General features: G+C 40.2%; 3 protein-coding genes across 3 annotated transcripts; all 3 read left to right on the forward strand.

Moving 5' to 3' along the window:
* Positions 1–634: 634 nt before the first annotated feature.
* LOC110003599 (tripartite motif-containing protein 16-like) lies at positions 635–2,636 on the forward strand. The gene has a single exon (XM_020659165.3). The coding sequence runs from the start codon at positions 635–637 to the stop codon at positions 2,297–2,299; it is 1,665 nt and encodes a 554-aa protein (XP_020514821.2). The 3' UTR covers positions 2,300–2,636.
* Positions 2,637–13,650: 11,014 nt separating this feature from the next.
* On the forward strand, positions 13,651–16,605 carry LOC110004473 (beta-1,3-galactosyltransferase 2-like). The gene has a single exon (XM_020660005.3). The coding sequence runs from the start codon at positions 13,900–13,902 to the stop codon at positions 14,863–14,865; it is 966 nt and encodes a 321-aa protein (XP_020515661.2). The 5' UTR covers positions 13,651–13,899; the 3' UTR covers positions 14,866–16,605.
* A 3,793-nt stretch (positions 16,606–20,398) lies between these two features.
* LOC110004470 (tripartite motif-containing protein 16-like) lies at positions 20,399–22,765 on the forward strand. The gene has a single exon (XM_020660004.3). It carries the CDS (start codon positions 20,454–20,456, stop codon positions 22,116–22,118), a length of 1,665 nt encoding a protein of 554 aa, XP_020515660.3. The 5' UTR covers positions 20,399–20,453; the 3' UTR covers positions 22,119–22,765.
* Positions 22,766–22,910: the final 145 nt, after the last annotated feature.

The following is a 22,910-nucleotide window of genomic DNA, read 5'->3' on the forward strand; positions in this document are numbered from 1 at the left end:
TATGGGTTTACTGAAATATTACACTCATTCTATTTAAACAGTAGCCTGTAGCAATTGATTTGATTACAGATTGATAACTGAGAGAAATGATCATTTATAGGTCAGGTTGTGGTGACGGGGTGGTGACTACGGTTTCCAGATTGTACTCAGATCCAGATATTCACAGATTCCAGTGTTTCCAGAAAGCACAGATTCCCAGTCCTGTTGGCTGGGTGGGGAGCCGGATCGTGCTTTTGACTCTGACTTTAGAAGGATATTCCCTTCCTTGCTCATTGTGTGGTATTACAAACACTGACACATATTCATAAGGGACAAAAAGGGTTTTCTTTTAGTTCGCACTTCATCATTTTAGTTTGTTAGTTTTCACATCTGTCATACCTGTTTATCTGTGTATGTGTGAACCATATTTTGTGTATTTAATATACAGGTGTGGAAATTCATTCTGGTGTGGAAATTCTTTTTATTGATATTCAAATGATCTGGCTCTTAACAATCTAGTTTCTTTTGATATTGGTCAACATATTATTATATTATTTTTACAGTCTATGTTTACAGCACAAACACATGTTGTGTAGATCAGAGGTGAATGTAGTAGAAAGTGAAAGTCAGACAGTCGTTGTCAATGAGAGGAGAAATGGCGCAGAAAGGAGTTCAGCTAGACCAGGAAACCTTCTCTTGTTCAATCTGTCTGGATCTACTGAAGGATCCGGTGACTGTTCCCTGTGGACACAGCTACTGTATAAACTGTATTAAAACCCATTGGGATAAAGAGGAGGAGAAGAAAATCTACAGCTGTCCTCAGTGTAGGCAGACCTTCCCAGTGAGGCCTGTCCTGGTGAAAAACACCATGTTAGCAGTTTTAGTGGAGGAGCTGAAGAAGACTGGACTCCAAGCTGCTCCTGCTGATCACTGCTATGCTGGACCTGAAGATGTGGCCTGTGATGTCTGCACCGAGAGAAAACTGAAAGCCTGTAAGTCCTGTCTACACTGTCTGATTTCTTCTTGCAAAAAACACCTTCAGCCTCATTATGATTCACCTGCCTTTGAGAAACACAAGCTGGTGGAGCCCTCCAAGAAGCTCCAGGAGAACGTCTGCTCTCGTCATGATGAGGTGATGAAGATGTTCTGTCGTACTGATCAGCAGTCTATCTGTTATCTCTGCTCTGTGGATGAACATAAAGGCCACGACACAGTCTCAGCTGCAGCAGAGAGGACTGAGAAGCAGAGAGAGCTGGAGGTGAGTCGACAAAACATCCAGCAGAGAATCCAGGACAGAGAGAAAGATGTGAAGCTGCTTCAACAGGAGGTGGAGGATATCAATGGCTCCGTTGATAAAGCAGTGGAGGGCAGTGAGAAGATCTTCACAGAGATGATCCGTCTCATGGAGAAAAGACGCTCTGATGTGAAGCAGCAGGTCAGATTCCAGCAGCAAACTGAAGTGAGTCGAGTCAGAGAGCTTCAGGAGAAGCTGGAGCAGGAGATCACTGAGCTGAAGAGGAGAGACGCTGAACTGGTGAAGCTCTCACACACACAGGACCACAACCAGTTTCTACACAACTACCCCTCACTGTCACCACTCTGTGAATCTACACACTCATCCAGCATCAATATCCGTCCTCTGAGGTACTTTGAGGATGTGACAGCAGCTGTGTCAGAAGTCAGAGATAAACTAGAGGACGTCTTGAGAGAGAAATGGACAAACATCTCACAGAGAGTGACTGAAGTGGATGTTTTACTGTCACAACCAGAGCCCAAGACCAGAGCTGATTTCTTACAATATTCATGTGACATCACACTGGATCCAAACACAGCAAACACAGAGCTGTTATTATCTGATGGGAACAGAAAAGTAACCAACACAGGTCAACAACAGTCTTATTCTAGTCACCCAGACAGATTCACTAAATGGTGTCAGGTCCTGAGTCCAGAGAGTCTGACTGGATGTTGTTACTGGGAGGTGGAGAGAGGAGGAAGAGTTTTTGTAGCAGTCGCATACAAGAATATCAGCAGAGCAGGAGATGGGAATGAAAGTGGATTTGGACACAATGACAAATCTTGGATGTTAAATTGTAACAACAACAGTTATGACTTTTGGTACAACAATGTCAGCACTCCTGTCTCAGGTCCTCAGTCCAGAGTAGGAGTGTACCTGGATCACAGAGCAGGTATTCTGTCCTTCTACAGCATCTCTGAAACCATGACTCTCCTCCACAGAGTCCAGACCACATTCACTCAGCCTCTACATGCTGGACTTTTTATTCATCCTGGATCTAGTGCTGAGTTGTGTAAACTGAAATAGACAGAAGTCATTTAAAGGAACAGTGGGTTAAACTTTAATCCTTCAACTTGATCATTATTCATGTTTGTTGCTGAGAGCTGATTGTGGTTACATTGTTCACCTGTCAATCAAACGTTATGGGCGGTACTTTGACATCTTCTCACGTGTTCTGTAAATATTTGAGTCTCTTTAAATAACTCTTTAGCTGTTTCTGTTTAGTCACAGAGGCTTTACTGCTCATGAGGATTTTTGTTCAGCTGAACTGACATTTTCTCTGCATGAACATTTCAACTTTTCTTCACTTTAAATGTGTTTACAATGAGTACTGATTGTTTTTGTTCTAATTAAAGGGTGTTAAGAGAGAAAGCATCAGGCCTATTCTTTCATGTAGATATTATGTTTTCATCACTTTGTACATTTTATTTAGAAACATTTCAAATTAAATGTATAGAATGATTTCTTTCTGCAGAATGAATTTTGTCATTTAAACTTAAATTGATTAAAAATGTACTCTGAAGTATGAAATCAATGTGATCATTATTATTTTCTTTTTCATAGCTGAGATTCTGATCAAGCAGTCTTCAAACAAACATTCACAGACTGGGCTACATGGTGGTTCAGGGGTTAGTTCTTCTGATTCACAGTTTGAAGGTCCCTGGTTCAGATCCCTGTTGGTGTAGGTACCAGATGTGCTCGGGTGTTCAGATGGACTCACGGTCCTGCGCCTGCTAGGGACGTCACACAATATGATCGGAGAGTTGATACAGTTTTGGTTGTTTTGTGGGTCTTTGGAAGGAGAATATGGAGCATTGTATTAATGGAAATGAAGTATTATTTGTTAAACTGAACTTACCAAAGTCTAACCATAAAGTATTTCTAAAAAAATCTAAAAATCTAGTCAATAATGATAATCAAAACAGTAAACATGAAGTTATGAACATCTACTATTTAATTGATCAAGCACTTCAAAAAGCACACCCTCAGCAGAAAAATGATCAAAAAAAATAAATATACAGACACATCATGTTTCAAAGCTTTTATTCTATTTCAGATCTTCCTTCCTTAATAATGCCTTTTTGGATTTATTCATCACATATTTCCTTGAATATGAGAAGACTGCCTCTACTTAGACTTTTTCTCTCTAGCACTCTAGTAAAAGGGGTCATCATATCTGTAACATGTTCTGTTGCCACATAAATAATACATTTTTTGAGCAGTGAAAGAAGAGTGGAAATATGCTTTCATGTCTTAGTGGCTGACGAGGTAAAAAGCCTCAGTCCAAAATATTTCCACTACACAAGTTTCTAGTTCCAAAAATCCTACATGGTCACAAAACATCAAGACAGTGGCTCCTGTTTTGCATTGGTTGTTTGATGGATCATTTAATCCTTGGTTTAGAACTGTTGTTTAGTACGGTGGCCACCAGGGGGCAAAAACACCTCGAACATTTACATTAGAAGAAAGAAGCAACATCCAATTTCAAAAGAACATTGACCATTGAAAACATTGAATACTTGTATAAACATGGACTGGATCAGTTGTTTCTGCACCATTTCAGCCCTGCAGAGTTTCTTTAGCCTATAAGTAGCCTATATGTAAAGCTGATATATAATTTAGTATGACATTATTTAGTTTTGTTTATGCACTTGTACAAATGGCAAACTCTATGAAAATTTAAACATGATCCAGATTGTGATTCATTTTCTGTGACACATGGTCATACAATGATCTTATTAGGCCCATATCGTTTTTCCGGGTGGTTATTTTTGTTTTAGGAGGGGTCAGGACACTTTGACCATCGCACTTGCCTGAGAGAGAGAGAGAGAGAGAGAGAGAGAGAGAGAGAGCGAGAGAGAGTCGGACTGACAGATAAACAGAGAGAGTAATAAAGGCAAAAAACTCAACAATAAATCTTTTTATTTTTCCTAACATCCTTGGGGGATCTTGTTTTAAAAAAGTTTCACTTCGTCCTGTATCACAACACGTGAGCTTAACTGCGGGGAGATTACGACTTAGCAAAACCATAGACTGTAAAACCAAGAGAGAGCACAATCACATCGGCAGCAAGCAGCTGCACAAAACAAACAAAAAAAGAAATTTGAAGTAGAAAAACATACACTGAAACAGATTCATTCAACTAGTCTTAACAGCGGACAATGCACGATTCCTCTCTCTCTCTCTCTCTCTCTCTCTGCTCAGCTCTGCAGAGTTTTATTTTACAAGTAGGTGGCGGTTGACGAGAAACACAGCAGCATATAAGGCGGTCTGTGACTTTGTAGCTTTCAGTATAAGTATTTTCAAAGTAAAAGTCATCTAGCGCTTTACACACAACACAATGACCCTCACTCAATCACTTCTGGGTCACTTCCTGTTCCTGCATTTGGTATATTCCCTTTCAGTCAAGAATCTGTCATTAGTCAATTTGTTTGGGGACTAGTAAAAGTGTTTCACATATTGTACATTTGTTTTATAAAATGTTAAAATGTTTTTCAAAATGTAAATTTGTCTCAAATTTTGTAAAAGTGTTTCACACTTTGTAATTTTGCTTTTAACTTCCCAGCCACCATAAGAAACAGACACTTCACTTTATTCACTAGAAATTGCTGGCACGACTCTTCTGTATGATTTTTTGAAGTCCTCACACATTTACATTTTGATCTGATCACGTATATCAGGCGGCTGTGGATCAGTGGTAGAGTCGGTCGTCACTCAGGGGTTCACTATACCCTTAGCTATTTGGGTTACAGTGAGTGAGTTGGCCTTCTTTTACATACAAACGACAGCACAGGAGAAAACATGATGAAGTGACAACAGTGCTCAATACTAAAGACCTTAGTAAAAACAAGATCAAATGACCCATGACAGATAATAAATAATGTGTTTTATTGTGTGTCCAAACGTTCGTTGCTCGATCCATTTCTTGAGACCCCCTCCTCTCACTGTTAAAATAATTGCGACCATGACCAGAAGTGAAGAAACAGTTAATGATGTTTAGTAAGCTGGGGCCAATTGTACCAATAACCTCTTTCAGGAGTGAGGTGGGTAAGATATCAGTAAGGCTTGAGGTGGTACGCATGTGAGACACAGTATCGATAAGCTCAGTCAGAGAAATTAATTGAAAATGGCTGAGCAGTTCAGAGCAGGCAGGATCATCGTAAATATGTGAAGTTGTCATCGGTACAATATAAAATATAAAATGAATGAGTTTTTGCTGGAAAAAAGATAAATACTTTTCACAGCATTTGAGGAAGCTGACAGAGCTTGGGGGGGGGGCAGAGTTAATAAGTTGATTAATGGTATTAAATATAAATCGTGGATTGTGGTGGTTATTGATGATCAGGTTGGAGAAATAGTTGACTCTTGTGTTTTTTACTTCATTGTTAAATGAAGTCAGAAGGTCTGTCATGTACAGATAGTGAACATATAATTTGGTCTTCTTCCACTTCCTTTCTGCTCTTCTACAAGATCTTTTTAAACTTCGTATGATGGTATTCATCCAAGAAGAGGTTTTTGGAGATGACTTTGATCTGTATTTAATTGGAGAAATAGCATCTAAAGTGGATTGACAGAGATTGTTAAAGCTATTTACTAAGTCACTGAGTTGAGATAGTACAGATGGAGTTTGCTTTAATATTCCAAGGGAAAAAGAATTAGAAAATTAAGAAGCACTATGTTCATTAAAGATACAGGAATGTATAGTACTTCTGGGGTGTTTTGGGGCAGTATGAAACACAGTACTGAAGTAGACACACAAATGACCTTAATGCTCAAACCCAGGGTAAAAACTAAATCTAATGTGTGGCCCCTGTTGTGAGTTGGATCAGATGATCACAAGGCCCCTATTCTCATTCATAATGAGAAAATCAAGCAAGTGTTATCTGATAAATATTTGGGTATAATGATCGACCATCTGCTGTCCTGGAAAGATCACATTGACTACATCTGTAAAAAGACAAAACAAAGAATTGATTTCCTCCGTCGACTGAGATCTTTTGGGGCGAGTCGACAGATTCTAGTTTTGTTCTTTACCTCTTTGATTCTAAGTGTCCTACAGTATTGTAACACCTCATGGTATGTGTGTCTGTCCACCACTCTGAAGTCTAAACTGCTCCAACAGTTAAACATCTGCTCAAAGATCGTATCCTGACCACGCTCTGAACACAGAATATGAACTGTGACCATCAAACTGGAGCTACAGGGTCCCAACCTTCAGACTGAAACACTCTTTTGTGTTCACCAGTCAATTCTAAATCTGAATGTGGAGCTGAATCCCAGATCAAAGCACGTTTAATGCCTCTGAATATCTGTGTGGTGTTTGAATGTCGTGTCAAATGTTTGTATCTTTGTATCTTGTCTTAATTTTTATGTCACAAATGGAGCCGCTCTGATGCGAGACACATTTCAGACGACGTGTAACACTAAAGGTCTATCAAATCAAATCAGATACATGCTGTACTAGGTTTAAAGACTCAGTGATTTTTAAAAACTCAGTTGCAAGACTATTATAGGGATCATCAATATGAATATTAAAGTCATCAGCAATAATAACTTTGTCAAAGTTTAAGACAGCAAAGGATAAAAGTTCAGAAAATTCATTTAAAAAACTTCCAATGGGTCTGAAAGGCCTATTATTGATCACAACATGTAAATCAAAAGTTGTTGTATATTTAAGGCAGCATTAGGGCTGACAGCTGGTAGATGACAGAGAAGGCCACAAGGGGGAGGTGGTGAGTTTTTGTCAGGATGGGGTACTGGCAGTGGTGTGGTTTATCTTTAGGCTTTCTGTGCCTCTATGGGAGAGATGGGACAATGGATAGAGCTGGAAGTCAGGGCGTGAGAGAACCTGGACCGCCTGCTTGGAGGACTATAGCCTTCGTACATGGGATGTTTTCATATTCAAATATATTCAAATATTTTAATGCTAAAATGTAGTTCTGTTTATCCTATACAGTAAAGGCAATTTGACTAATTACTACAGCAAACCTTGAGCCATACTGCACATCAGAACTACAACTACATGCTCAGCAGCATGTAGTTGTTATTTATGTTTTGTCCACTAGAGAACACTAGAGGACAATTTAACCACTTAAAGCGAAGCAAACAATAAAGGCTTCACATTGTGGAGTCCACATTCATGTTTTGTCGTAATGTTACGATACCAATAAACATTTTGGGATTACCAACAGGTGATGGCTTTCTAGCCTCAGTAAAGAAAATGAAGGATTGCCACAGAATAACGTTCACTTCCCAGATAGCAAGCAATCATTGAAACAATGCTGATTGTTGATTTTTGACTGAACCGATTTTTCCCCCTGGGATTAATAAAGTATTTCTGATTCTGATTTACTGATATACTTTGACACAATTATTTATATTTGGCGGTATGGCTCTGTGAGGGATCTCCCTGTCCTTCCCGTGCATTCAAGGAAAGCTATAAGGCAGGGAGAGAAGCAGCAAACCCCAACAGAGCAAGCATCAATGACAAGCATGACATTGATGAAGTCAGAATAGCAGAAAAGGAGGAGGTGGGGAGGAGGAGGAGGGACGCAAATGCAGCTTGCAGAGGGAGCAGCAAAAGTAGGCAGGCTAGAGCAGTTTAAATAAGGCGGCATATGTACTATTTGGCCAATAGGACTCTTTGAAGCAAATCAGCTGGACATCAGCTGATGCGGCTTGTGAGAGATCAGCTGTTACAGAAACTCTGTCATGATAACAGAGCATGACTCCGTGGCCTGCCTGAACTAACACTATGCTCCATGTATTGTATACCCAGCACCTTTTACTGAAGCACTTACTGTCAAGCCACTGAGAATGTGAACAAGTTAGTGGACATAGTGTCTCTGAAGGTGGTACACACAAGAGCCAATGTTAAGTATGCCTCATCTCCCTCCTGGAGTAACACTTTGTTGAGGATTTCCAACAGCACACACGTTGGCAAATGTAAAATATAGGCCAGGAAAAATCAAGCATATTTCAGACACCACACAAACTGTTGACAGTACAATGGGACTACTAAGGATTTTTGGACACAAGTTAACAGAAATATGAAGATTGAAAATGAATAGTGAGAATTTCTAAATCACATCATAACACATTCCCCTGATGTTCAATGGGCAGTCATTCAGAGGTGTCCACAGGTTAAAGTATAAAACACATTTTGAATTCAAATTGAGATTACCTCCAATATGAAGCACCTGTTGGCCTTTTCAATCTGACCCTTTGAGGGGAAACATGATTTTCATTCATTTAGGTATGTATGCATCCATAGAGTTCCCTGAATATGTTTAATGACTCTATCACTAACATTAGCACGCCACTGGGTATCCTCTGACATCACTTTCATGCTCACCTCATGTTGCCTCTTTTTGGCCTTTGGGACCCTGTAGATCAGTGACCCCCCCTTGGAGCAAGGCTCTGGACTCATCGGTCCAGAATGCAAAACTCTGTCCATGGCTTTTGCTTAAGATACAAGTCAAAGAATAAAAAAGTACAGTAATGATAGTTTACTTACTTTATACTTTATTTCAGACCCATAGGTCCATATCATTATAAAAAAAAAAGAAATATAAATACAGGACATTAACAACGGGATATAATCACTACATTTCACAGTTTGTCAGCGATTCAAATAAAAGAGACATTTGCACCAGTGTTTCCAGAAACTCACTCGTGTCACTGAGTGTGGGCTGAGTCAGTCACATTAAAATTAAGTTTTCTGTATTATCTAATCGACACATACAATTTCTCAGCACAGCATGAAACATGGAGACATTATTAAAAACAAACATCTGACTTGCACTCGTCCATCTTGGTAACTTAAGAAAGATTCTGAATGCATCATTATATGCCACCTGTAACTTTTTCATTTTAGCTTGACTGTAATTGCACCACACGTGAGCAGTATACAGCGGAGTACAGTGCTCTGAACAGCTCAGTTTGAACGTTGTCTGTGCACATTTGAAATTTACGTGCCAGAATATTAGCTTGAGCGTACAGTTTGCAGCACTGACGCTGCACATCATCATCATCATCACTCAAATCATTCCTGATAATATGTCACAGATATTTGACTTCATCTACCACACTCAGGGCTTGATCAGAGATTAAAAAAATCAATCATGACAACACTCTTCTTACTGTTATACTTTATGTCACACTGCACGCCATAACTCGAGCAGATTCTTAGACTTAGCTGTAGGCCAGCACTATAAGGTGACAATATAGTTCATAGTTTATGATCAATAATAGTTTAGGGAGTTACGTTTAAAGTTGTCTTACCCATCAATCAGGAACTGTTCCATCAGACTAATGCACCACCATTTTCAGATGTGTATCATGTCCTTCTAAAATAAATGATAGAATATTCACCATACGTTCAGGAGTTGTGGTCATTTTCAGTCACTAATCAGTATTTCACCATTTTTCTGCTCAGTAGTTGCAGTTTATGCAAGCCAATCACATTAGAGTACAACACAAAGTTATAGAGTCGTGTTAAATAGTCACACCATACTGTAATGTGTGGTTAATACTGTAGTTTAAAGTACATTTTAGATGATGCTTAGTTAGCCTTGTGACAAACGTACTGAGGGATTCAAGTTCTTCTTTTATACCTGCTCCGATAACTGAAGAAAAATACTGACCTCAGTGAACCGAAGTGGAGCATCTGTGCTCAGGCTGAGTGCATACTATGAAAGGAAAATATTTGAGAAGTGATGACAGTTTCAAATAATACAGTACAAAACCAACAGAGACTGGAAAGCAATATACCACCAGTATGAAGATACCACAACAACTTCCAGTGGTTTGCTGAGGGAGACCCTGTACAAATGTGGCAAAGTTTTAAATAGGCAATATAACAGTGTTGTGGTCAAAAGGAAAATATAGACGTGTGCATTCAGTTCCATGAGACTCTGGAGAACAGTACATCAATGTCTCTGCCAAACTTAACTGTCCACTCACCTGGAGCAATGTGATGAGCTAGGTCACTGTCAAAATCAATCATTAGAAAAGAAATGACTCATCCTATGTGTCTATTTGTGTCAGAAAAAACATACTTTCAATGATATGAAAATGTATAAGAAACCCCAATAATATCAACTAAAAATGTCTATTTTCCACAAAATATTGATAATATTGCACCAGAACATTGATATAAATGTATCCAGCAGCAATGTTAGGAATCTAGGAGTCCTATTTGACCAAGATATACTTTAACTCTCTCACAAAACACTTTTTTCACCTTTGTAATATATCTAAGATCAGGCATATCCTGTCGCAAAATGATGCAGAAGAACTATTTCACACATTTGTTAGCTCCAGGTTGGATTATTGTAATTCTCTTTTGTCAGGGTGCTCTGGTAAGTCTCTAAAGACTCTTTAACTAGTCCAGAACGCTGCAGCTTTTGTACTGACTAGAACTAGGAAAAGGGACTAGTTCTCTTTCGGACATAAGGACACTTTTATCATAAACACTCATCTCTGGGTGGCCATCTTGGCTTTTCATATCCGATCCAGTCTTCAAGACCTCGCCGTTCTTCTCTGGACAGACTCACTCATGCAGGACGAGAGATGTCGCGACACCAGGTTTCAAAACTTAGATTTGATTTTAGTAAAAATTAATACCTGTTTCATTACCAAAAGAATTCATTTTTAGACACTTCAAATCCATTATTACCCCTTTACCTTTTCTGAAGATTATTTCCTTTTTTGTGTTGGCTTCTCTGCACTGGCTCCCTATAACATCTAGAATAGAATTTAAAATCCTTCTTCTCACTTACAAAGCTCTAAATGGTCAGGCACCATCTAATCTTAAAGAGCTAATAGTGCCGTACTACCCTTCAAGGTCTCAGAATGAAGGCCTGCTCGTGGTACCTACAGTCTCTAAATGTACTATGGGAGGTAGAGCCTTCAGTTATCAGGCCACTCTCCTTTTGTCAGTCAGGGTCCGGGAGGCAGACACACTGTACTTCTAAACTAGCTAAAATATATCCCAATCATAGCGATGCTTGTAACTGTTGTAAACTAATCTCCAGCTGACCATTTACATACTGTATGTTCTGGACATGCCCGAGGCTCACAAGCTTATAGTCAGAAATATTCTGTACTCTCCAACAGGCTCTCAATGACACTTTAAAACTGAAGCCCCTGACTGCCCAACCCAAAATATACACTATAAATATACACAATTTAAAACAGGTGGGTACAGGACATATACACGTTTCCAGATCAGCAGGCATGTTGAAGGAGGAGAGTTGGGAATTTGGACTTCTTTCTACAGAGAACGGAAAAATTTCTTCATTAATTTATATATGTACTTAACTTCAAATATGTTGTAGATTTATAGTAGATAGTTTTAAAGAAACCATCTCAGAGGAAAGATGGACCTAACCTTAAACCTTTCTTCTCATCATAAAAATATTGACTTTATGAATACTGCTAATGACAGTTTGACAAGAACGCATGCCAGGCGAAGTAGAAGTAGGCAAACAAGTCCATCAACTGTACGAGGAATGAGGAAACAAAGCTGGAAATGTACAGTGCTGCTCCTCTTCCTGGAATAAACCAGAGCTTGATAACCCCTCCCTCTCCTGCCTGCTCTCAAACACAGCAAGTTCCACTCTGACCCAGTATTTCCTGGTTTCTACAATTTATTTTCATTAAGATGCAATCCAGCAGAAGAAAATCGACTTAAAAACAGATCACAAACACGGCGTGATACAGACTGAATGAAAGAATGAGGAAATTAAATGACGTTTCTGGCTCTGAAAGAGGGAGGAGACCGAGAGAAACTCAGGGTTCATAGAAGAAAACCTGCTCCCGACCAGGTTCACAGACTCAGTTACCATAGTAACTGACTCAGAGGTAAAGTTACCTCTCCCTCTGAAACGGGCTGGAGTTACCCCTCTTTCTTGGGTTTGAGTGACCTCCCTCTCTGAAACGGAATACCCAGAGTTTCCCTCATTTCAGGGTTAACAGACTCAGAGTTTACACAAAACCTTCTTTCCGAAACGGGCCCCTGGTCTCTGTTATACAAACATCATTTCTCTCCTCATGAACACTACATTTGGAATAACAAGGATATTTGTTTAAAACGTAAATCTCTGTTTCTTAAGAACTGGATTGAAGAGGACATACTACTTGTCCATCAATTGTTCAACAGAGAGGGTCAGTTGTTAACCTATGAAGAGTTTCTTTCAATGTTTTAAACCCCTGTACTCCCTCGGGAATATGCTTTTTGTATTTGATGCTACCCCGTCCAGTTTAAAAATCCTTCTGTCCATTTATGTGAGGGATGATGGGCATCATGACACGTTTGACGAGGATCCTTTTCTAAGTGTTAAAACGAATAACAAATGTATAAGAGAAATAATTTAGAGAGACACCAGAAGTAAACCTCCATCTATGTTTGAATGGAATAATCTGTACACTGGCATTGACTGGAAAAAGACTTGGATATTACCAAGGAAATATTTTGTGTCAAATAAGGTGTGAGAAGTGTCTTGGAAGATTTTGTGCTATCCAATGAATTCATCTCTTGGTAAGTATCGACTAAGCATTGACCCTCTTTGTATATTTTGTCACGTTGCAGACGAAACGTTAACTCACCTTTTTTGGGATTGTCCTTCAAGTCACATTTTTTGGACTGATTTAAACCTTTTTTTGAATCAAAAATAAGATGTTCAACTTAGATTCAAAAGTGAATATATATTGTTTGGTCTTTTTGATCATGAATTACCTCTACAAGAAAAGAACATCATCAATCTTGTTATTTTATCAGCATAATTCCATATTCATACAAGCACATTATTTAAACAGAAACCCAGCAATATTGTTTTTATGTCCTACTTCAAATCCTACCTGGAGACATTACATTATTGCACTAATCCTAAAGCAATGAAAACAAAGCTTTTTGTGATATACTTGAATTGTAATTTTTGTTTTTTCTTAAATGGTCTGTTTATTGATTTATTTTTCTATTTTTTTGTTATCATTGTTTCAGACATTTATTTGTAGCAGTACCTCGATTATAACTTTGTTCCTGTCATTGAATCCTGATGTATTTAACATTTTGTAAATAAAGTTGAAAAAGTTGAATTCCTTGTTATAAAATCTTGCCAGATTAAAGAATTACTAAGAGTTAATAATTTATTGTAACGTGAACAGAGAGTTGATTTTGGGGAGAAAATAAAAAACTTTATTTCTTAAAATGATCTGTATTCCTTGTTGATGGTTCTGAACATAGATCTTACACTGTCTCATTTTTTGCTGTCTCGTTATCTGAAGTCCTGAGTTCTGTTTGAATTATTTATGAAATCAACCAATCAGAACGAGGCTTCTATGACATCATACCCACAGCTGTGGACCTCCCTCCTGACCGCCCCATGCCGTCTCCGGTAGAAATCCATTCCCTGGTTCGTCCTTGCTGGGACTAGCGGCCGCCATCTGGACGGTCCTCGCCGCGGATCGCGGAATTGGGCAGAGAGTGATAAAAGGAGGGTTCACATGTCAGACCCCTCCCCATTCCAGCGGCGGGTCAGAGGAGGGAGGGGGATTTCCTTGACTCTACACTTTCATGTCGGACTTGTTCCAGCAGCACAGAGTGAAGCGGACATGCTAAGGCAATGGGGATAACTTCTTCCTGGAGGTTAGTGAAGTTACTCGGCTTTTTCATTGCGCTTGTCCTCTCTGTTCAGATCTTAGTGGACAGAGTAACACAGAGTAAACATCCGGCAGAGCCAAGTCCCCTCCCCGCGGAGGAGTACAGAGTCATATCCCCTGAAACATACCGCTATCTTCTCAACCAGCCGTCTGTATGCAAAGACAAAAAGCCCTTTCTGGTGTTTATGGTACCAGTTGCACCTCTGGAAGCTGCAGCAAGGGAAGCCATCAGAAAAACATGGGGTGCTCCAAGACAGGACACCCTTACCCTGTTCTATGTGGGCTTACCTGAGGAGGGACAGGGGTCAAGGAGCCAGAAGGAGCTGGAGGAGGAGAGCAGGAAACACGCAGATATCATCCAGATGAACTTCCAGGACAGTTATCAGAACCTGACAATCAAGACTATGATGATGATGAACTGGCTGGCGACCCACTGTCCAAATGTCTCCTATGCCATGAAAGTGGACGCCGACATCTTTGTGAATGTGTTCTACCTCATGAGACGCCTGGGGGGCTCTCCCAGGCAGGGCTTCATCACCGGCTCAGTGATATGGGACGGCAAGCCAAGGCGGGACATCAACAGCAAGTGGCATGTGTCAGAGGAGCTGTACCCCGAGGACAGCTTCCCGCCTTATGTGTCTGGAGCCGGGTATGTGTTCTCTGCAGACCTGGCTGCCAGGATCTCCTGGGCATCCAGGTTTGTTAGGATGATCCCCCTGGAGGACGTCTATGTGGGTTTGTGTCTGCGTGTGCTGGGTGTCAGGCCCGTGTACTCCCGCAGCCTGCTCTTCCTCAGGAACTTGTTCCAAATCCAGAATCTGGAGTACGACAGGTGCACTTTTAACAAACTGCTCATCGCCAACGGCTTTAATCCGTCACAACTGCTGCACAGTTGGCAGGACTTCTCCCAGGGTCATTCTAGCTGCTGAAAGAGGAGATTAACACGTATGAGAGCTTGAAACAAAGTTTAAAATAATGACACAAGTCGCCTTTTGTAAAGGACACAAAGTCATTGGAGACACAGCCATTAGGTCGGGGGTGCTGGGTGATGATTGGTAACTCAGAAAAATTCAAATGGTAACCTTTTCACTTTTCCCACTCACCAAAAGAAGTGATCCCCCCCCCCTCTGTACCGTCTTTGGTGGTAGGAACAGAAGCGTTACAGGTGAGAGACGGTTTTAGCGGAGTCAGTGGGGGAGCGCAGCGCTGTGTGTGTGTCCATGTCTGACTGTGTGTGTGTGTGTGTGTGTCCATGTCTGACTGTGTGTGTGTCCATGTCTGACTGTGTGTGTGTCCATGTCTGACTGTGTGTGTGTCTGTGGCGCTCTCACTGTGCCGTGCTTCAGCAACCCTGAATGTGAATTCACAGACTGGGACACTGATATTACGCCGTCGCAGAATCAATATGAATGTTCAAAGACGTGATGAAGGCTGAGACTAGTAACGGCACTTTTGCAACAACAACAAAAAAACAGGGCTAGGAGTCTGACAATTTCTGGACATTTTCAGGATTGCATTTGTGAAAACGTCTTTAGAGACTAGTCCGCTGGAAATGTTTCGTATGTGTGATTGTGAATCTTTAAAGTTGAAAGTCATAGTTGTCCCATATACACATTTGTTGTGAAGCTAAACTGAAAAAAAAAAAAATTTAGTAGAAGCTAAATCAGCCAAATCTGATGAGGCTGACCAAATTCTGAGAGGGGAACAGCCCTCGGACAAACATCCAGATTAGAACCCCGTCCATCAATACATGCACCTGCAGAAGCACCTTGAACCTCGGCTTTTGAAGGTTGCTATTGAACTGAAGGTTGTAACATCAGAACAAAATATGCAGAGAGAAGGAAGTGTAATGCATTTACCTTGACTCAAACCAATAAGCCATATGCAATCATAATAAGGATTAAAGTCCCTCGTAGCTGCAGCCTCACAAGAACGTATGTCAGTGTGTTTGTCGCTGTTGCAATCCAGCCTGACTTTGGAGCAGGCAGCACTCAAAACTAAATATCTACTGCTGGTGCTTTTACTTCTTCATCCAAAGTGCTGGGGAGTCATATCATGTTATCTCCTTTAGGTCTCCTCTGAAGGCAGATAACATCATGTGTTTAAACCAAAGATGCTATGAAACATCTTTTTTTTCTGCCATTGCATTTCTACTACAGTCAGTGCCTGATGGGTTTGGTTCTATTATTTAATTTAAAAGATAATAATATATGGAGATTAAAAAGTCAACTTGCTGAATTGCGCCGCTGCTATATGATACAAAGAGCTTCATGTAATGTAGACTGTTTAGAATAACCTGCAGTGTATTATTGTTCAGGTTACTGTGCCTTTTCTATTTATGCATGTTTGTTGTTGCATCAAACAACCAGCAGGGGGCAGTGTGTGCTATGCAATGAAACGCAGTTTACAGTTTGTTGTGCCGATGTACTTTATGCTGGACATGCAGTGCCTAAAGCAGATACATTATGGCTTTTTTTTTGCAGTGATAATTTATCATGTTGTTGTATCACCTGTTGCCTTCTTTGTTGTCCAGACAAAATCAAAGTCTTGGACAAAAATGAAAAAAAAAGGAAAGTTTGTATTTATTCCTTGAAAAGCATTCTCTCTTTGTTGATTTTGTAAAAAGCAAACTTCTGCAAATTAAAAGGAAAACAAGGAACAAACACAAAGTCTGACTGTTGATGTGTTCTTATCCAAACACTCGTCTCTTCTTCTTCTTCAGGTTAAGAGTATGATGGTCGTCTGTTTGTTCATGCAACAGTTATTCTTCTTTTGTCAAAATCTAACTGTGTTGCTCTTTCAAACCTTTTTTTATCTTCATCAGTTGCATTTTTTGTCAAGTTCATCATGTTTCATTTCAGACTTAAAGGAAGAATGTGTGACATTTTACACATAAACATATCAGAAACCAAATATCTCCTCTGTAAATGTCTCTGAGTCATGACTGTCTACAATGAGTGAGAAGCTCGAGTCCTGCCATCTGTACTGTTGTCGGGCTGTGTTTACATCATGTTTACATGCCTTGTGTGTAAAGCTGTTTTAGTCAAGAACTAGAAGAAAGTTAACCAAAGTGTGCTAACATTAGCATGCTAACACAACAATGCAGGCCACAAGCGATTGCAGCTCGAGCAAAGGAGAATTTTGTCTGCCGCTTAATGTTGCTTAATTATGATGCGATCTGATTTATAACTCATTTGTGCCGACGCTAAGGAGGGGGGTTGGAGGTGTGACGCTGGAGGAGAGGCTTCAGAATAACGGAGGTATCGCTATTCCAGTTTGAAACAAAAGTTTAAAGTAGCATTATAGAGAAGTACTTAATCAAGAAATGAGTGAGTATATGTAAGTACAAGCATTTCATACGGCATTGTAAAATATCGTCACACTTTGATTTAAAGCCTGGGCTTAAATTTTTTAAATATATTTTACATACTTTAATAATCCCTGAGGGAAATTCTGGTTTACATTCTGTTATTGAGACATGTTTCACACACACATGTACAAACAGGACCTGTGGACATGCACTAGTGGAGAGATGTCAGAGTGAGGCTGTTAGGCAGGGAGCAAGCCATAGCTGTTGTGGGTCCCTCCGGTTCCCAACACAAGTCCCTACGGACTGAGCTACTGCCCCCCCTTCCTTCAGTTTATGCCTTTATTTGGAACAGCCGTCCGTACGAGATGGACCTTTAATTATTTTCAAACAAATTTATACACAAAAAATATGGGACAGACTTTAAAAATATTAAATTTACACCAGAGAGAATATTTACCTTTGTACTACATTAGGATATGAATAAACTAATTAAATCACAAATCACTTATTTGTTTTGATCTTTGCTTTAACAGCCTAACCATACCAACCTGCTGGACTGTGGGGGAGACAGGGAGACAACCTTGTTAATATATGTTGGATCAAAACGTGCACCAACACCAGGCTAGGAAAAGATACTGGGCCTTAAATTTGAATGAGCTTTTATTTGAAGTTTTACGGTATATTCAGAAGTCAAAGTGATGTTGTACTTTCAGTACTCATGGAGTGCCTCTCGCCCAATCAGAATACTGGGCTGGGAACTTACTGATGTATAGCAGTACTTAAAGGAGCAATATGTAACTCTGACACCTAGTGTTTAAAATAGGTACTGCAGTCCAGATTCAAAACATTAGAGAGAGCTGTCTACCCCCTCCCCCTCCTCTCTAGAGACGATGCTCATAAAGGTCACTGAAGCTTCAGTGTTTATCCAGCTCTGCATGGGTCTGTAAACCTTTCTGTGTTCTAACCTCTCTCCATTTTTCAAAAGCATCTCCAATATTGATCCTAGTTTGAGCACGTTTCTGCTCGTGGAGCTTATTAGAAACATGCAGAGGCTTTTTAGGTCGGGTACAATCACTTCTATCTGAACCACTTCTCTTGCTGCTTCCATCACTGCAACACCTGTTGATTCTATCTTCTCTGGTCCAAACAAATCCAGAGCATTAAGGACCAGAATCTAAAGTTAGATGGAGGACATACTGGCTGCTGTTTGGTTGTCAGAGAAGACAGCACTTCAACATAGCATGTTTCCTTAATGTCTGATCATATAGTAAGATCACTTTATCGTTTCATTCAGTAAATATCTTACAGATTGGACCTTTGAATAAAGTGTGACAAAGTGGGTGAGATGCTCTTTTGTTATTCTCCACTTGTCACCTAAATCTTCTTTTAATATCAAATCATGTTATTCTTTACAGTTGTGTATTTTGCAATGATGTATTTTTTTGCTTGTGTAACATTGCAGCACTTACTATCCTGGGTTTGTTTGTGTTAGCATTAAGTTACAGGTCACATCAAAGTATAAATCAACTTAAAGCAAACACACAGTCTTGATTCAGTTCAGTCATTTTTATTTAGTTTCTGGAGTTGTAATATATCATTGTTTGTCTGTTGTCCAGACTTACTTCTGTTTGTTCTGTTGTCCAGTTCTCCATGTGCTCCCATGCAGTTAAAGGGGCTGGTCCAGCACTTCCTGGGTATTTATAGGGTTGATGATGTCATCGCTGACATCACTGGAGCAGACCATCTGAAAGGGTTTTGTTTTCTGAGAAATGTTTTCTGTCTCATCATTTCTTTCTTATGTAAGTTACGGGTCAAATATAATTGAAGTATTTGAAGTTCATGTAGTTGAGTAAATGATCTGATGTTAAAGGTAAGGGTTTATTTGTATTTCTTTGCGGTAAGAGAAAAGTGAAACTCCCGATGTGAGTTGTGCTTAACCCAGGTGCGGCCATTTTGTTAATGGGGCAGTCTATAAAACAGCAGGAGGAAGAAGAATGTGTAAACCTGCCCTTTGTACAAGTAGCTACAGTGACGACAGTCTTGTCTTCAATCTCCATTTGTCCCAATTCATAACAATTGTTATCTCAAGACAATTTACAAAGGAGCAGGTAGAGACCTTACTCGTTGTTATGTTACAGAAGTAAAATGGGATAGGGGGAGATGGGATAATATGGAGGCAGGATTTCTACTTTGTATTCCTCATGTTCCTGTTGTCCTCACTTTCCTGTCGTTGAGGTACAGGTCGGAGCAGGCCGTGCATGAATGCCTCATATCTTAACCAGGAGGCGTTTTGAACAGTTTGCCTTGAGTAAAAATCTGGTGGGCTGGATTCTCCTCTTCTTACCAGTAGGACACAGAGAGTCTGGGTAAATGGGACCCTGTCTGACCTAAAGTGCACTTCTACTGCTTCTCCACAAGGGTGTGTGCTGTCACCTGTACTGTTTATTCTGAACTCAAAAATGAGTCAGAGCAAGAAATCTATTGTGACATTTATTAACTTCCTTGAATACTTGGTTGCTGCATGTTTACACACCAGTGACTACAGATTTGTGTTTGAGTCACGATCATCCCTCATGAACATGTAACGACTTGATCGTCTTGTTTTCCTGTTTCCAGATGAGCAGGCATGTCTAAGGAGGAGAGGTTTTTTTCTGCAGAGAAAGAGGAAAATGTTTTCATTAATTTAATCTGTGCTGAACACTCTACACTTCAAATATATAGTAGATGGTTTGAAATAAACCAGCTTTACTTTTCAGAGGAAATATTTAAATGCACCACTCTGATGCTCTAACCAAAGTGATGTCTAAAAACATTTCCTCTCATCATAAAAAATGGACTGTATGGCTACTGCTACTGACAGTTTAACAAGAACACATGCCAAGCTACTTTTTTCATTGATGTCCTGCAATAAGAAGAAGGCAAACAAGACCATTAAATGTGCAGGAACCAAAGTTAAAGATTCACAGTGCTGCTCCTCTTCCTGGTTCAAAGAGCTTGATAACCCCTCCCTCTCCTGCCTGCTCTCAAACACAGCCAGCTCCACTCTGACCCAGTATTTCCTGGTTCCCTCCCCTTTAGATCTACAGTTTGCAGATGGATGTGAGCAACACCAGCTGAAGCACAAACACATGTTTTGTAGATCAGTGGTGAAATAGTTTCAGTTCTCAGGAAGTGAAACTAAGACAGTCGTTGTCACTGAGAGGAGAAATGGCGCAGAAAGGAGTTCAGCTGGACCGGGAAACCTTCTCTTGTTCGATCTGTCTGGATCTACTGAAGGATCCGGTGACTGTTCCCTGTGGACACAGCTACTGTATGAACTGTATTAAAACCCACTGGGATAAAGAGGAGGAGAAGAAAATCTACAGCTGCCCTCAGTGTAGGCAGACCTTCCCAGTGAGGCCTGTCCTGGTGAAAAGCACCATGTTAGCAGTTTTAGTGGAGGAGCTGAAGAAGACTGGACTCCAAGCTGCTCCTGCTGATCACTGCTATGCTGGACCTGAAGATGTGGCCTGTGATGTCTGCACCGAGAGAAAACTGAAAGCCTGTAAGTCCTGTCTACAATGTCTGGCTTCTTTCTGTGAGAAACACCTGCAGCCTCATTTTGAAGTGGCTTCATGGAAGAAACACAAGCTGGTGGAGCCCTCCAAGAAGCTCCAGGAGAACGTCTGCTCTCGTCATGATGAGGTGATGAAGATGTTCTGTCGTACTGATCAGCAGTCTATCTGTTATCTCTGCTCTGTGGATGAACATAAAGGCCACGACACAGTCTCAGCTGCAGCAGAGAGGACCGAGAAGCAGAGAGAGCTGGAGGTGAGTCGACAAAACATCCAGCAGAGAATCCAGGACAGAGAGAAAGATGTGAAGCTGCTTCAACAGGAGGTGGAGGATATCAATGGCTCCGCTGATAAAGCAGTGGAGGGCAGTGAGAAGATCTTCACAGAGATGATCCGTCTCATGGAGAAAAGACGCTCTGATGTGAAGCAGCAGGTCAGATCCCAGCAGCAAACTGAAGTGAGTCGAGTCAGAGAGCTTCAGGAGAAGCTGGAGCAGGAGATCACTGAGCTGAAGAGGAGAGACGCTGAACTGGAGAAGCTCTCACACACGCAGGACCACAACCAGTTTCTACACGACTACCCCTCACTGTCACCACTCTGTGAATCTACACACTCATCCAGCATCAATATCCGTCCTCTGAGGTTCTTTGAGGATGTGACAGCAGCTGTGTCAGAAGTCAGAGATAAACTAGAGGACGTCCTGAGAGAGAAATGGACAAACATCTCACAGAGAGTGACTGAAGTGGATGTTTTACTGTCACAACCAGAGCCCAAGACCAGAGCTGACTTCTTACAATATTCATGTGACATCACACTGGATCCAAACACAGCACACACAGAGCTGTTATTATCTGATGGGAACAGAAAAGTAACACGCACGGGTCAACAACAGTCTTATTCTAGTCACCCAGACAGATTCACTACATGTCGTCAGGTCCTGAGTCCAGAGAGTCTGACTGGTCGTTGTTACTGGGAACTGGAGAGAGGAGGAAGAGTTTTTGTAGCAGTCGCATACAAGAATATCAGCAGAACAGGAAGCGGGATTGAAAGTGGATTTGGATTCAATGACAAATCTTGGGCGTTATATTGTGACAACAACAGTTATATCTTTTATTACAACAATGTCAGCACTCCTGTCTCAGGTCCTCAGTCCTCCAGAGTAGGAGTGTACCTGGATCACAGAGCAGGTATTCTGTCCTTCTACAGCATCTCTGAAACCATGACTCTCCTCCACAGAGTCCAGACCACATTCACTCAGCCTCTACATGCTGGATTTTGGATTTATTCTGGATCTGCTGAGTTGTGTAAACTGAAATAGACAGAAGTCATTTAAAGGAACAGTGGGTTAAACTTTAATCCTTCAACTTGATCATTATTCATGTTTGTTGCTGAGAGCTGATTGTGGTTACATTGTTCACCTGTCAATCAAACTTTATGGGCGGTACTTTGACATCTTCTCACTTGTTCTGTAAATGTTTGAGTCTCTTTAGCTGTTTCTGTTTAGTCTCAGAGGCTTTACTGCTCATGAAGATTTTTGTTCAGCTGAACTGACGTTTTCTCTGCATGAACATTTCAACTTTTCTTCACTTTAAATGTGTTTACAATGACTACTGATTGTTTTTGTACTAATTAAAGGGTGTTAAGAGAGAAAGCACCAGGCCTTTTCTTTCATGTAGATATTGTTTTCACCACTTTGTACATTTTATTTAGAAACATCTCAAATTAAATTTATAGAATGATTTCTTTCTGCAGAATGAATTTTGTTGTTTAAAGTTAAATTGATTAAAAATGTACTCTGAAGTATGAAATCAATGAGATTGTTATTATTTTCTTTTTCATAGCTGAGATTCTGATCAAGCAGTCTTAAATCAAAAGTTAATGGATGGATTGATTGAACAGAGTTTACTGATCTGATGTTTGAACAAACTGGTGTTTTACATCCTAAATAAACAAACAGGAACAAAGTGTTTTCTTCTTGTCTTCATTGCAGGATGTCAAACAAAGCTGATGGAGAAAATGTGAAACTAGTATGAGAGGCAGTTTGTTTGTGTGGAGGCCCATTTAGACCAGTAAGAAAAAATAAACTTAAAAATGATCAAATAAAACTGAA

The sequence above is a fragment of the Labrus bergylta genome, chromosome 2, assembly GCF_963930695.1.
Source record: "Labrus bergylta chromosome 2, fLabBer1.1, whole genome shotgun sequence".
In the NCBI taxonomy this organism is placed as follows: domain Eukaryota; kingdom Metazoa; phylum Chordata; class Actinopteri; order Labriformes; family Labridae; genus Labrus; species Labrus bergylta.

Bases quoted from the DNA above. Each gene is read 5' to 3' on its own strand.
- LOC110003599 (XM_020659165.3), top strand. From the start codon at position 635: ATGGCGCAGAAAGGAGTTCAGCTAGACCAGGAAACCTTCTCTTGTTCA.
- LOC110004473 (XM_020660005.3), top strand. From the start codon at position 13,900: ATGGGGATAACTTCTTCCTGGAGGTTAGTGAAGTTACTCGGCTTTTTC.
- LOC110004470 (XM_020660004.3), top strand. From the start codon at position 20,454: ATGGCGCAGAAAGGAGTTCAGCTGGACCGGGAAACCTTCTCTTGTTCG.